The 14,108-nt window shown below is 39.0% G+C and overlaps 1 protein-coding gene across 11 annotated transcripts in view; it reads right to left on the reverse strand.

Annotated features, from left to right (window-relative positions):
• NEBL (nebulette) overlaps positions 1-14,108 on the reverse strand; it is a 362,420-nt gene that overhangs the window by 52,443 nt on the left and 295,869 nt on the right. For 9 of the 11 annotated variants that reach the window (XM_084782452.1, XM_084782451.1, XM_084782450.1 and 6 more), the window contains 3 exons: positions 12,064-12,171; positions 5,474-5,584; positions 1,497-1,607 (listed from right to left, as the gene is read on the reverse strand). The exons of the other annotated variants lie outside the window; for them this stretch is intronic. In XM_084782452.1, the coding sequence (XP_084638578.1) occupies positions 1,497-1,607; positions 5,474-5,584; positions 12,064-12,171 (330 nt within the window). The remainder of the gene's footprint in view (positions 1-1,496; positions 1,608-5,473; positions 5,585-12,063; positions 12,172-14,108) is intronic. 11 annotated transcript variants of the gene reach the window in all.

Raw genomic sequence — 14,108 nt, forward strand, 5'->3', positions numbered from 1 at the left:
AACAATACATTAACTTCCATAGGACTTTGGTTTTTTCATTTTATCTAAGAGATTTTAGTAAGCAATATTTTCATTTTTTTATCTAATTCCAAGAACTTTTCTGTTTCTTCCTTAATTTTATCAATAGTTCAAATACCTGACAGTTGAGTAGTTTAATCTCTATGAGTTTTTATATATTCTGGTATTTCTTTTGTTTTTATTGATTAAGCTTTACTTGATTGTGGTCAGATAGAACACATGGGGTTATTTCAGTTTTCCTAAATTTGTTGAAATTTCCTTTCTGGGTCAATATATTCTCTGTTTTACAGAAACCTGTGTGGTATAATGGGTGGGGAGGGGTATGTATGTTATGCAGTGTTTGGGCAAAATGTTCTGTAAGTATGTATCCATTAGCTCCAATGTTTCCCTGATTATATTCTGTCCATTGGTGAAAGTATATATTGAAGTCACCTATTTATTGGAGTTAATCTGTGGCTTACTGCCTAATACTGTTTGCTTTATGAAGTTGGGTGCAGCCAGCTTTGGTGGACTCATGTTTAGAATCAATGTCCCTTGGTGGATTGAAATGAAGTGGCCTTCTTTGTCTCTCCTGATTAGTTTTGGCTTGAAGTCTTTTTTGCCTTAGTTCAGAACAGCTGTGCCTGCTTGTAGAATACTTTTCTCTATCTTTCATTCTAAGGTAGTACCTAGTCAAGAAAGTGAGGTTTCTTCCTTGTAGAAAACAAAAAGTTAGGCACTGTTGCTAATTCAGTGGGCTAGTCGGTGTCTTTTGATTTCGGAATTCAACCAGAGTGGACAGGCCTGAGGCTGGGTTTCTTACCAGCTGTTGGAGGCCATATTGGTCAGGCACCTGTAGTAAGGATCTTAGGTCAGAGTAGGTGCGGTCAAAGCCGAGGAAGCCAGGCTCTAACTAGGTGCCTGAGGCCAGCTGGGTGTTGGACTCCTGAGGAGCCAGGTGTATATATAGCTTTTTAAACACTACGGATGTCAAAGCCACTGTGTGACACCACAGTAATGACAGTATAAGGAATGGGAGACTGACACTGGACATTTAATTTCTTCTTATAAAGTGCATATGAAGTGAGAAGCAACGACTTTCCTCCATCCGGAGGTTTATCACTCTTAGCAACCAGATGAAAACCAGAGATGTGTGCTGCTTAAAGAACAAGACACACAAGCTTCTCAGCTGCAGCTGCTGCCAGGACACAAGGCCACACCGCCTGCCCCATCGTTTTCCCTCTCCTTGCTTTCAAATCATCAGGTCACATCTCATAGGAATATTTTGCTGATGACCCGTATTTCTCTAAAGTGACCATTTTTCTCCACAGCCTATCAAAAGATTGTGAGGATGAGATTATCTTTTCATGTTAAGACATGGCTGTTTATTACCATCTACACACATGAGCTGTGCCACACAGAACCCTTGGAAAAGCGATGTCAGGTGAGGAAAGCAGCTGACCTGCTCTCATTCTGAGCTGCTGGATGAAGTCACTCACCTCGCTGGCCATTTCAGATGCTCGCTTTGCTCTCTGAATATCAAGAACTTCTGAGCTAAGTTCCATTCCTTTCCCTTTTATTTCATTTTCCAAATCTTTTTTATATTCTTTCTATAAGACAAGAACAGAATATTTCATTTTGAAGGTATCGCAGCAATTACTTTAGCTCAAATGCCAGTGTACATGTCTTCTGGAGACCACAGACAGGAGAAAATATTGCTAGGGAGGAAAAAATTAGACACTGAACATTCTCGCCTATTTTTTCATTGACATTTCATTTTCTCCTTTACCAAACTCAAAGTGGCATCCACTATTACCCCTGTTTCAGCCTTTCTCCCAGTGTCTTTTGGCATCATACTGAACTTAAAAAAAAAAAAAGATATCTTCCCTTTAAAAGTTGGGGAAAAATCTTAAATATATATATATATATATATATATATATATATATATATATATATATATATTTCTTATTATTTGAAGTGATTTACAAAATGACTATTTGATGTGAACTTCTAACAGAACGTACTGGAAAGAATTACAAAGCCAAAGCTTGCTTTAGCCAGAGGTGGTTTTAAGATTGTATTTTATTCAAATATCTTTTAAATTTTTTTCCTTGAAATTCATAATGAAGACTTTGAATGTATGTCTTTTTTTTTCTCATTCACTCATTTTATTTTTAAAACGATTAGTGTAGTATTTGTATGTCAATATGGGCCATTTTATATCAGAGTACAAAATATACAATGCTTTTTTCATTACACTTTTCTCCTATAACTCTACATGGAAGATCAATCTTATAATGCAGATACATAAACACAGGTAAAGAAATGCACATAATCAGATTAGCAATTGAATGTATGTCTTCATATCATATTTTTAAAGTTTTAGATAGAGTCTCACACACCCTAGGCTGGCCTAGAAATCACAAGTCGACAAATACAGCCTTGACAGTCGGACCTCTCTCCCCTACTTCAGAGTGCTGGGATTATGGGTGCGGACTTCCAACCTCATCTTATGTGGTGCTGGAATGGCCACCAGGCCTTTGTGCATGCTAATCAAGCATTCTGCCAGCTGATCCCAATGTTCGATACTATATTTTAAGTAAACACAGCTGCTTTATACAGACGCTTGTATATTACTTACTTTCTACTGATGAATTATTTATTTCCTTAATTCCTTGCACTGTAAAAAAACAATACTTTGTTCCATCAAATCAAGTTTTATTTTATGACTGTTTTGCTAAACAGCAGATATAATTCCCTTTAATGATAAGAAATCAGGTTTCAGTTAATTCTGGAGTTCATGTCATGCCAACACCCACCCCCTGTGTTTTTAAATCATGTATCTTTAAATTAGCCTGACTTCTGATCAAGCAATAGCTTTAGGAGACATTGTGGAGCTTACCAGTGATTTTATAAATAGTTCTCAGTCAGATGACCTTGAATGAAAGTCACAACCTTTCTACTAATTTGGTCTTGTGACCTTTAGGAAGCCTTTGAGTAACTTAGCCTCCATTTCCAATGGGGCGGAAATCAGGCCAAATATTGCAGCAGCCAAAGGCCTTACATCAAGCATGAGTCTTAAATGAGATTTGGGAGACCCTACATAGCAATATAAAACCATAAAGTAAGGAACATAGACTCCATTTACAGCTAGGGGCTAAGATGCAGAAATGTATAATTGTGTTAAGCAACCAAGAGGCTTTTCAATTAGCTATCTCTATGTAACTAAGTAAAAGATTAGCCACAGCCATTATGAACGAAATACTTGTGTCCCTCCCAAACTCCACGTGTTGAAGGCCCAGCTCCCTCGGGAAGTAACTGGGTTTCGATGCAGTTATGAAGGTAGGGCCCACAGTGAGGTTAAAGGCGCTATAGGAAAAGAGACCATTTTTCCTTTGTTCCTCTAGTCTAGTGACAGAGAAAGCAGCCATCGTTAAGCAGAACTGGCCTCTCACCTGGAGCCAAGTCCACCAGCACCTTGATTTGGAGCTTCTTTGTTTTCAGAACCAGAACTGTTTGATTTGAAACCACTCAGTCTACTGAGTATACACAGTCTATATTTGTTAAAGTAGCCTCAAGCTGCCTGCTCCAATGAATGGTTTTGTGGGCCTTTCCCTATCCTCTTCAGACATTCAGAACCCAAAGGCCAAAATGTTTCCAACTATGTTTTAGTTATAAGAAACTCATAGCATTATTGTTCTGAAAACTTCCTTTGAAAGAATTTGCATTGTATTTTTTCCCATTAAGAAAGAAAAAAGCAATAAAGGGAAACAGTCAAAGACTAACCTCACTTTGTCACCTGTATGCAAATGATTGGAAGGTCCTGCTTTGACATGCAGACAAATGGAGACCAATAACAAGGCAATGCCATTTACTTGTTCTCAGTTTCAAAGAAAATTTACAAGAATGAGAAGTGAAAGGAAAAAAAAAAAAAAAGGAAAAGAGACATCGTATAGAAGCTATATTGCTATTCCAGGAAGTCACAGTAATTTCTTATGTCACTTAGATGGCAAAAGCCAGCTGTCATTTGCTTATTAAGAGTTCACAATGAGACGCCTCCAGATGGAAATCAGGCTTCAACTCATTCCACTGGTCTAAGAGTAAGACTTCACTTTTCTTTTCATAGGCATATTTTACTTATACATTATATTCTAGATTGCATTAACATATAATCATTTAAATGAACATGTCACAGTAGAGTTAGCTTTGAGCCACTTGGGGGAAATGGATTAAGTTTTTAAAGTGTTTAAGCACAAGTATAATATGTTGACTTATTAAAGTTAAAAAATTTAATGTTCAACAATTTTAATATATTGCGAACCAAATTTTAATTAAATTATCAAGAAAATTTCTATGGAGATAAGAGCAAAAAATAGTAATGAGTTATTCTGGTCTATATGCTAACTCTATAATTTTCCCTATTCAGAACTGAAAGAACTTTTGAATAAATCATATATTCAGACTTTCTTTCCCATATGAAAACTTCATTTCTGATATCAAATGTCATGATGCTACAAGGAAAACTGCCCAAAAAGCTGGAGGGATGATTCAGCAGTTAAGAATATGTACTGCTCATCCAGAGGACTTGAGTTAGCAGCTTCCCAGTTGAGTGGTCACACCTTCAGTTCTGGGGGACCTGATGCCCTCCTCAGGCCTCCATAGACACTGCACTCATGTCCACAAACCCACACATGTACACATAATTAAAAATTAAGATTAAAAATTCAAAGCTTAAAGCTTCTTATAGGATATGTTTTATGATAACAAAGAAAACCTAGCTTTCAAGAAAGTGGTTTTCTCAGCTGGGCAGTGGTGTCACATGCCTTTAATCCCAGCACTGGGAGGCAGAAGCAGGTGGATCTCTGTGAGTTCAAGGCCAGCCTGGTCTAAACAGCGAGTTCCAGGACATACAGAGTTGTGGCTACACAGAGAAACGTTCTCTTGAAAAATAAACAAAAAAAATCTTTTTTAAATGTGGTTCTCTCAGGACAAGGCTTATCCATTGTGCTGCAGATCCCTGAGACTGTGTGTGTGTGTGTGTGTGTGTGTGTGTGTGTGTGTGTGTGTGTGTGTGTGTAACATTTTATTTCAGAAATATAATATATTGTATAAATATATTATATATTATATGCATGGATGATAAGAGAGAATCAAGCTTTCTTTTTTTTTTTTTTGTAAAATCCAGCTGCTTCTAAGTATTCACAGACCTTCTGAGCTAGAATCACAATGCAAAAGTAGAATATCTTCCAGGTTTTCCCAGAAAATCTGAATAATTTCTTCCTTCAACAGTAAATAGACATATTAACTTACACTTTTCTATGTTAAGAAAATGCAAGGCCTTGATAGTGATGGCCAGAATAAGGAGTTCATATCTCAAATATACAACTAGTAGAGGATTGCTAAGCAGATGTTTCTGGGGTCACTTCTTCAGTTTCCCTCTTCTGTGACATCTGACGTGAACTTGCAAAGCCATACCTCCCTCATCAGGTTGGTAATGTACTTCACGTGTAGAAATGCAGGCGTCTTGTCCAGATCTAGTGAGGACCTTCCCTTAATCTCCTTCTCAAAATCTTCTTTGTAAACTTTCTGTGAAATAAGACCACATCATATTCAATGCAGGGAATTCTAGTGGGTAGAGGAAAGCAACAAGAACAACCATTCGTTCTCAGGACAAAAGTGGTGTTTTCTCATATAATTCTACCATCTCAATCTTCTTTATTATTTTTATAAACTTTATTATTAAAACACTTAAAAACAGAAAACCTCTCATAGTAAAATAAACTCGTTTTCTTAACAACAGAACAGTAATTCCAACTTTGTCAGTTACAGGGTCCTACTGAAGAGGAACAGTCACCAAACAGGACCTCCCACACTGAGCGAAGGCCTGGACATCTTAGGTAATTAATGCCACTCTATCTTACAGGAAGAATAAGACAGGCTGCTGACTGGATCCGCTGATGAATTCACTCAAAATGAAGTACATGTGGCTCATCCTCTGGAAGAAGATCTGGTGTAGAAACCAATTCTAACTCTATAGTTGTATAAATGCTCAGGACCCCGTCATCCTCAAACACAGAAAATTGATGTTCTGTTGCTTCATAACTTGAGCACTGAGAATATTTCTTTTGCTTCTCTCTCTCTCTCTCTCTCTCTCTCTCTCTCTCTCTCTCTCTCTCTCTCTCTTTCTCTTTCTGTGTAGGGTTTCTCTGTTTCAGCCTTGGTTGTCATGGAACTCACTCTATGGACCTGGCTGGCCTCAAACTCAGAGAGATCTGCCTGCCTCTGCCTCCCAAGTGTTGGAATTAAAACCATGTGCCACTGCCTCCTGGTGAGAATATTTCTTTACTACTCATAGATGTTCATATGGATAAAGCTACACTGTAGGATAGACTTGCGTAATATGATGGGTCCTTCTCTGAGAGTTCACAGCAGCAGCTGGGAGGCAGCCCATGATTAAGCACTTATCCATTATGCGTGAGGCCGGGAATCCACATGAGAAATGAACGAGAGGTGCCTATGGTGCGCCTGTTGATAAGGAGCTAAATCTATAGCAAACCTTGCCTTTTAGACCTGCTTTGACATCTTTGGCTAAAACTATAAATTCTAACACTTGAGTTACACAGTTGAAAATCAATGATAACCCATATTTTGTTTTCAAAGATTTATATATTTTCATTTTATGAGCATAAGTATTTTGGCTGCATGTATATATGGACACTATATTTTGTACACATGGAGAGCAGAAGCAAGCACTGGAGTCCCTGTATCTGGAGTAGCATAGGTTATTTGATGCCATATGGGTATTGGATACTGAACCTATGTCTTCTACAAGAGCAGCAAGTCCTCATAACCACTAAGCAACCTCTCCAACCCTAATAACCCATATTTTACAATTATAAAGATATTCTTTTCAGAGAGCAAAGTATCTATTCACTTGAATATTCACTAAACAGGAGTCATATTTTAACAAGTAATTTATTCAAAATACATCATATGGAAGATAAAAATAAATAAATTGTGCTTAAGATTGCTATTCGTGCATAGAAATAGGCTGGCTGATCAGTAGAATCAAATCAAAGACCCAGAAATAAACTCACATACCTATGGACACTTAATTTTTTTTTTTACAAAGAAGCCAAATCCATACAATGGGAAAAAACCAGCATCTTCAACAAATGGTGCTGATCTAACTGGATGGCTAATAGATCCATATATATCACCCTGCACAAAACTAAAGTCCAAATGGATTAAAGGCCTCAATATAAAACCAGACACACTAACTCTATTAGAGGAAAAAATGGGAGGAGCCTTGAACTCATTGGTACAGGAGACAACTTCCTGAACAGAACACCAACAGCTCAGGCTCTAAGATCAACAATTAATAAATGGGACCTCATGAAATGGAAAAGATTCTATAAGGCAAAGGACACTAGGATAGCAAGTTACCAAGAAGAGACTTGATACCCTATGAGCATATACAAGGGGAGGAGGTCCCCCTCAGTCACAGACATAGGGGAGAGGAGTAGGGGGAAAGCGGGAAGGAGGGAGGAATGGGAGGATACCAGGGATGGGCTAACAATTTAGATGTAATATGAATAAATTAATAAAATATTTTTTAAAAAAGCAAAGGACACTGTCAACAGAACAAAATGGCAGGCTACAGACTGAGAAAAGATCTTCACCAACCCTACATCAAACCAAGGGCTAATATCCAAAATAAATGAAGAACTCAAGAAATTAAATACCACCAAACCAATTAACCCAATTAAGAAATGGTGTACAGAGCTAAACAGAGAATTCTAAACAGAAGAATAAAGAGTGGCTGAGAAACACTTAAAGAAATGCTCACCATCCTTAGTCATCAGAGAAAACAAATCAAAATGACTCTGAGATTCCATCTTACCCCTAACCAAACGGCTAAGATCAAAAACTTAAGTGACAGCACATGCTGGTAAAGATGTGGGAAAAGGGGAACATTTCTCCATTACTGGTGGGGGTGCAAACTTGTACAGCTAGTTTGGAAATCAATGTGGCCCTTTCTCAGAAAACTGGGAATAATTCTACCTCAAGACCTAGCCATACCACTCCTAGGCATATACCCAAAAGATGCTCCACCATACAATAAGGACATTTGCTCGACTATGTTCATAGTAACTTTACTCAAAGTAGCCAGAATCTGGAAACAACCTAGATGTCCCTCAACCGAAGAATGGATTAAGAAACTGTGGTGCATTTATACAATGGTATACTACTCAGTTATTAAAAACAAGGAACTCTTGAAATTTGCAGGCAAATGGATGGAACTAGAAAAGATCATCCTGATTGAGGTAACACAGACCCAGAAAGACACACACGACATATATTCACTCATAACCAGATGTTAGCCACTGAATTCAGGATAACCACACTACAATACACAGACTGATACACCAACCAAGGACCATGGGTGATGTGGACGTAGACCCTCTTCTCAGATGTAGTAAATAAGCAGCAAAGTCTCTGTGCTGTGGGTCCCACAATATGGGGCGTAGGGACTACTTCTGACATAGACTCTCGACCCCCAATGTTGATCACTTCCTCCCCTGGCAGGGCAGCCTTACCAGGCCACAGAGGAAGAGGATACAGGTAGTACAGATGAGATTTGATTTGCTGAGGTCAGATGTTAGGGGAGGGGGGCTTCCATTTCTGAGGATTAGGGTAGGGAGTGAGAGGGGATGAGAGAAGTAGGGGGGAAGGAGGTGATGAGGATGAGGTAGGGGGCTACAATCATAATGTGAATGATTCAGTCTGCAGAGCAAGCAGGTAATTTATACTGCTAATCCCACTACATAGGAATAGCTCTGAGACTGGCGGAGACACCAATGTTAGACAATGTTTCTTGTTGGTTACAGAATCCCTGTAATTCATTATTAGATGACATTCTTCATGTGGTATGAATGAAATTTTACAGATGTCTTTCTTCTACTCATACAAAGAGCAGAGAAGCAGCCTTAATTGTTCTGTGCATCACACACACCTCATATATTTTTCTAATTTTGGGACTGTATAATACTAGTGAGAACTTATATGTTTTCAGAACAAAAGAACGAGACACTGTCATGGCATCAGACCTGGCAGGATTCATTCCTCTCAGCATGCTGGACACTGACATCCTGCATCCTTGCTCCAGCACCAAGTGCTTCACTTGCTGTTCCTAATTGGAACAGGACAGCATCGAAGAGACCTTCTGAGTCTAATTGGTCCAGCAATTCAGACTGTCCCCCACAGGACTTTAATTAAGCCTGGCATTTCTCAACATTTAGAAACTGGACCACAAAATGCTATTCCTAGCTTTTTAAGCCATTTCCCCAATTTTATTGGAGTCTCCACAAAGCTATTATTCATCTCAAGTAAGCTGGGAGAAACCTTAAGAGAATGGCACTCCATTTCCCTTTAAGGGGTGTTGGGTAGGTTTGTCATTGCTTTCTTGGGCTATAGATGTTTACTTTCATTGGGAGTTGGTTATAAATTAGTATTATTCTTATTCAGAGTAAAAACAAGGTTGGACTCAGGGATGTCTCTCTTTCCCTTTTTCTTTCTTAGGTTTGGAGATAAGGGCTAATAAGAAAGAAGGGGAAATACAGAAATATATAGGAATAATAGGACAAAAAGTAGATTATTGAATCTACTCCTCAACTTAAGGCCTTGTTATTTACAAGGTAATTTTTAATTCACTGGTATAGGATTTTGAATATTGATGCAAAACAAGTTTAATTTTTATACATTGGTATAGAATTCAAATTTAAGATTATTCTTTATACGTGTGTGTGTGTGTGTGTGTGTGTGTGTGTGTGTGTGCGTGCGTGTGAAAATATTTATTTCTCTAGCCTTGAGAAGTCGATCTGGCACAAAGAGATTCCCTAATGGAAATCCTTACTATCATCATACCTTGCCGAATGCAGGCAAAACTGGAAAAAAAAACTGAAGGGAAATAAAAGAATCAATCTAATCATCAGAGGCTATAATTAAAGGGGGAACGCATCACTGATGGGAGGGAAGGAGCAAATAGGGTGTAGAAAACAAGAGAGACTATCATGAGAGATGAGGCACTAAAATCGCAACTCTCCAAATTACCATTGTTTCTAATTCAGAAACAAGGTCTCAAAACATATTAGCCATGAATGATGAGGTAAGTGCAGGTTTGCTGGTGAGAGGATCGTTAAACAGTTCATGCTCAAAGAAATTAAGACAACCACAGCAGCAACACGATGAAGGCTTTTTCATCAAGAGTCTCTGGTTCTGGCTGAAGATACCAGGAGAGATGACCAGATTCAGAGAGCTGACCAGCTAAGGAGGCATGAGGATGCAGTCAAGGTACTCCGGGGAGTCTGTGAGGGACCATGGGAGGCTAAGGAGAGACAATAGGAAGATTAAGGGAAACATTGTGGTGAGGCCATGGAGTTGCCAAAAGGAAATTATGGAGAGGCTGTGGAGAAGCTGGGAGAGCATGTTAATGATGGGGCTGAAGCCACTCTCCAGGTGTTGCTTTCATTAAAAGGAGGGGAGGAGCTTTTGTTCTGTCTTTAGATCTTTTAGTGAACACAGGTATTACAGTTTTACAATGTTAAACTCTCAGAGAACTGGGCAAGTTAAAATCTCTCCCTGGGCTATAGGCTGCCACAGTGGCCACACACTTCCTGTAAAATGGGAAGTGCCCTTAAAAGCTCAATGCTAGCTCACATGGAAGGTAGCACTTCCGTGGAAAACAATCACAATGTCAAGGATATCCAGAAATGGTTTTTACACTAATAAAAGAGAGACACAGGATTTTGTGTCCTCTTTAAGGTGACCTCTTTGTGGGCTTTCAAACTTGGCCTGAGTTTATCAGCTCTACCAAGTCAGCTAAAACAGACAACTTGGTACCCACAGCTACTGACAGTTCTTTATCAAATTCACTAGAAGACTTAGGAAGATGTGACTGGAGAATGTAAACAATGTCTCTCTCTTCTTTGACTTCCAGAAGAACTTAACCATTGGGTCTAGTCTCAAATCATCTCAGGGGCCTTTTCCCAAAAGGATGGAAAATAGCATCTCAACAAAACAGATGACAAACAAAACCATAGCACTAATTTATAACGGTCTGGTATAACGGGCCATTTGTCCCTCAAGAGTAATAGTCCACTGGTGACCATAAAAGGTACACGCTGCCTATAGACGAAACTGTGTGCCTGGTGTCCTGAACGGAAAGACAGGAAGGCATCACCCGGTCAGAAAAAACATAATCTAAAGGGTTGCTCCCTGTGTCAGGAATATCTTCTCTTAGAAGAGAAGTAAACAAACAAAACACATTCAATATTTACTGGAGGTGGAAGGACCAGTTAAGTAAACTTACAGAAAAAGAAAGGGGGGAACGATCACAATTGTTACCAGATTCTAAAACACTGGTGACATTTGCCAGATATGTGATTTTATTTAAGATAGCTAATTTCAGTGCATTATAAATGTATGGCGTATATTCTCCTCAAGCCATTGCCTTAAGGATTAAATGAGCAGATATAGGTGAGGCTCTTAGCAAGGCAGGAGGCACCACAAAATAAGGATTTAACTATTTAAATGTTGGTTCTATACCATTATGTGGGAGGAGAATAAAAGCACCCTGGTATTCATTAGTTTTAGATACTTACAGTTTTACATTGATACAATTTGAAAGTGTTGACTTATAATCACAGATAATCTGAAAAGGACCCAGTGCTTTTCCCATGGGACGTGAGAGCATGCAGAGCACATCTGCTTGATAGCTATAGTTGTTGGTCAATAAAACTGAAAAGCAGACAAATTCAGTGACCTGTGGCGGTGAGGGGCTGGACCTAGAACAGGGATGCTGCCCTGCGGAGCTGTGCAGAGTTGAGAACAAGGTCCTTCAGCCCACCCTGCAGAGCAATGCTGGGTGTAAAATAGGGCTCCCCAAGCCTGCCCTGCAGATCAGTGCTCTTGTCTCTAGACCCCACTTATCACTGGCTGACTCTTTTCAAACGAGAAAACTTCAAGCATTCATTGAACAATCGGCAACATGCCCAGTCCCCTACCTCACTCTGCATCTTCTGAGCCTCCTTTGAAGAATGATATGATGGTGTCTCAACAAACTCAAGCATGGACTTCCCCTTATTTTTCTCATACTCTTCTTTGTATTTTACCTGTGTTGAAAAAAATATTAAAATCAAATAAAAATTGGGGTTGTGTACAGCTCAGTGTCTGAGAACATTCTTGGCAAGGGCAATGTCTTTGGGCTCAATTCCCAAAAATAATGATAACAACAACAACCAAAAGCTTATGTAGAGAGCAAAACACAATAAATGTACACAAAATTAATCATCCTGTTTTGTGATACCAAGTTATTCTGGCAGTTTAGGGTAATTAATGGGTTCCCCAGAGTTAGTGACAGACAAGAAAAGTAAATGGGCCATATATAAAAACTTTTAAGGATAAAAATTCATTTTAGCCTAACCAAAAAGTATGTAGTGTCATGACACATTAAATAATATGTTCCATCGAACACAAATAAAATATTTTTAAAAAATAAAAAAATATTTTGTCAAATAGGTAGAACATGTAGATCATTATTAAATGCATGAAATTACTTAAATATGTACTTGCATCACATATATGGGGCAGAGAAGAATGGAAGAAGAATGAAAAGGTAGAGGGATCTCAGTGATGTCTATCAATACACCATGAATAAGGATATAAAGTATATATAGTTATCTTTTGGTCAAAAGGGGGAAATGTTCCCTGAACTTTGAGTTTTTCCATAGATAATAACTAAAACATTATTTCCATTTCACTATGCATTATTTAATAATATCATATTATAGTTTACTTGTTTCAATTAAAATTAGCTTTATCTCCTTTCTGTTTATAAAGGGAAGGACATTTCCTGTTGCTTCAGGTTTTGTTTTTCCATTTTCTTTATGTATATATGCATATGTGCACATGTCTTTGGTGTATGTGTGTGGTGTGTGCACATAAGTGTGTGTGCAGGTGTGTGTACCTCTGCTTGGGCCACAAAGGCCAGAAGAGGATGCTTGGTGTCCTGTTCTGTTATTTTCTGTCTTACTTCCTTGGGAAAGAGCATTCTGGATGTGGAGTTAGGCTGGGAGCCAAGAGACCCCAGCAACCCTTCTGTCTCCATTGGCCCCAACACACACTGTTACAGTCACAGGTGCAGGCAACCATTCCCAGCCGTTGCTCGTGGTTCTAGGGCACGAGCTTGGGTCCTTGATACTTTCACAGCAAGCTCTCTTACTCACTGAGCTCTCTCACCAGCCTGGTGTCCTCTATTTCTTAAAACAAAAGCCAAAATTGTACATAAGCCATCCAAATCATTGGATTTTAACAATATTTTTAACTGAGTTCATAGAAAAGCTTTGATCATGACTCACTTCATTCAGAAACACATTTTCACCAATTCTGGGGCTTCATAATTCCTTGGGAGATTGTTTAAGCTGTATAATGATAATGATAGCTCGCTCAAACCAAAAGAAACTTTCTTGTCAGGCATGGTGGCTCATGCCTGTAATCCCAGCACTCAAGGAGGCAGAGGCAGATAGATCTCTGTGAGTTCGAGGCCAGCCTGGTCTATAAAGTAAGTCTAAGACAGCCAGGGATATACAGAGGAACCCTGCCTTGGGGGGAAAAAAGAAAGAAAGAAAATGTAATGGAGTTTTGGTTTCTTTGTAAAATCAATTATGTTATGTTAATATGATTATGTTTTAATCCAAAGCATGGAATTTCAGTTCGGGCTGTAGTTTGTCCATAGCTGATAATTGCCTCCTGTGGGGCATGATCTTTGCCAGCTGGCACAGAGAGGGGTGTGGCATAGGACTCTGAAGGAAACAAAAAGGGTTGGAGGGAGAGAAAGGGCTGCATGTGGTGGATTGGAGAAACCAGAGACAGATGATGCAGTGCTTGGAGAGGATGGAGAGAGGCATTTTAAGGTGGCAGTTTGGAGAAGAGAGGGGGGGGCCAGGAGAAACAGACAGACAGTGAGTGAGAGAGAAGCAGAGACAGAGACAGAGAGAGACAGACAGAAAGACAAGAGACAGAGTCAGAGAGATAAGAGACAGAGTCAAAG

This window comes from Acomys minous, assembly GCF_964271855.1.
Source record: "Acomys minous genome assembly, chromosome: 5".
Taxonomy (NCBI): domain Eukaryota; kingdom Metazoa; phylum Chordata; class Mammalia; order Rodentia; family Muridae; genus Acomys; species Acomys minous.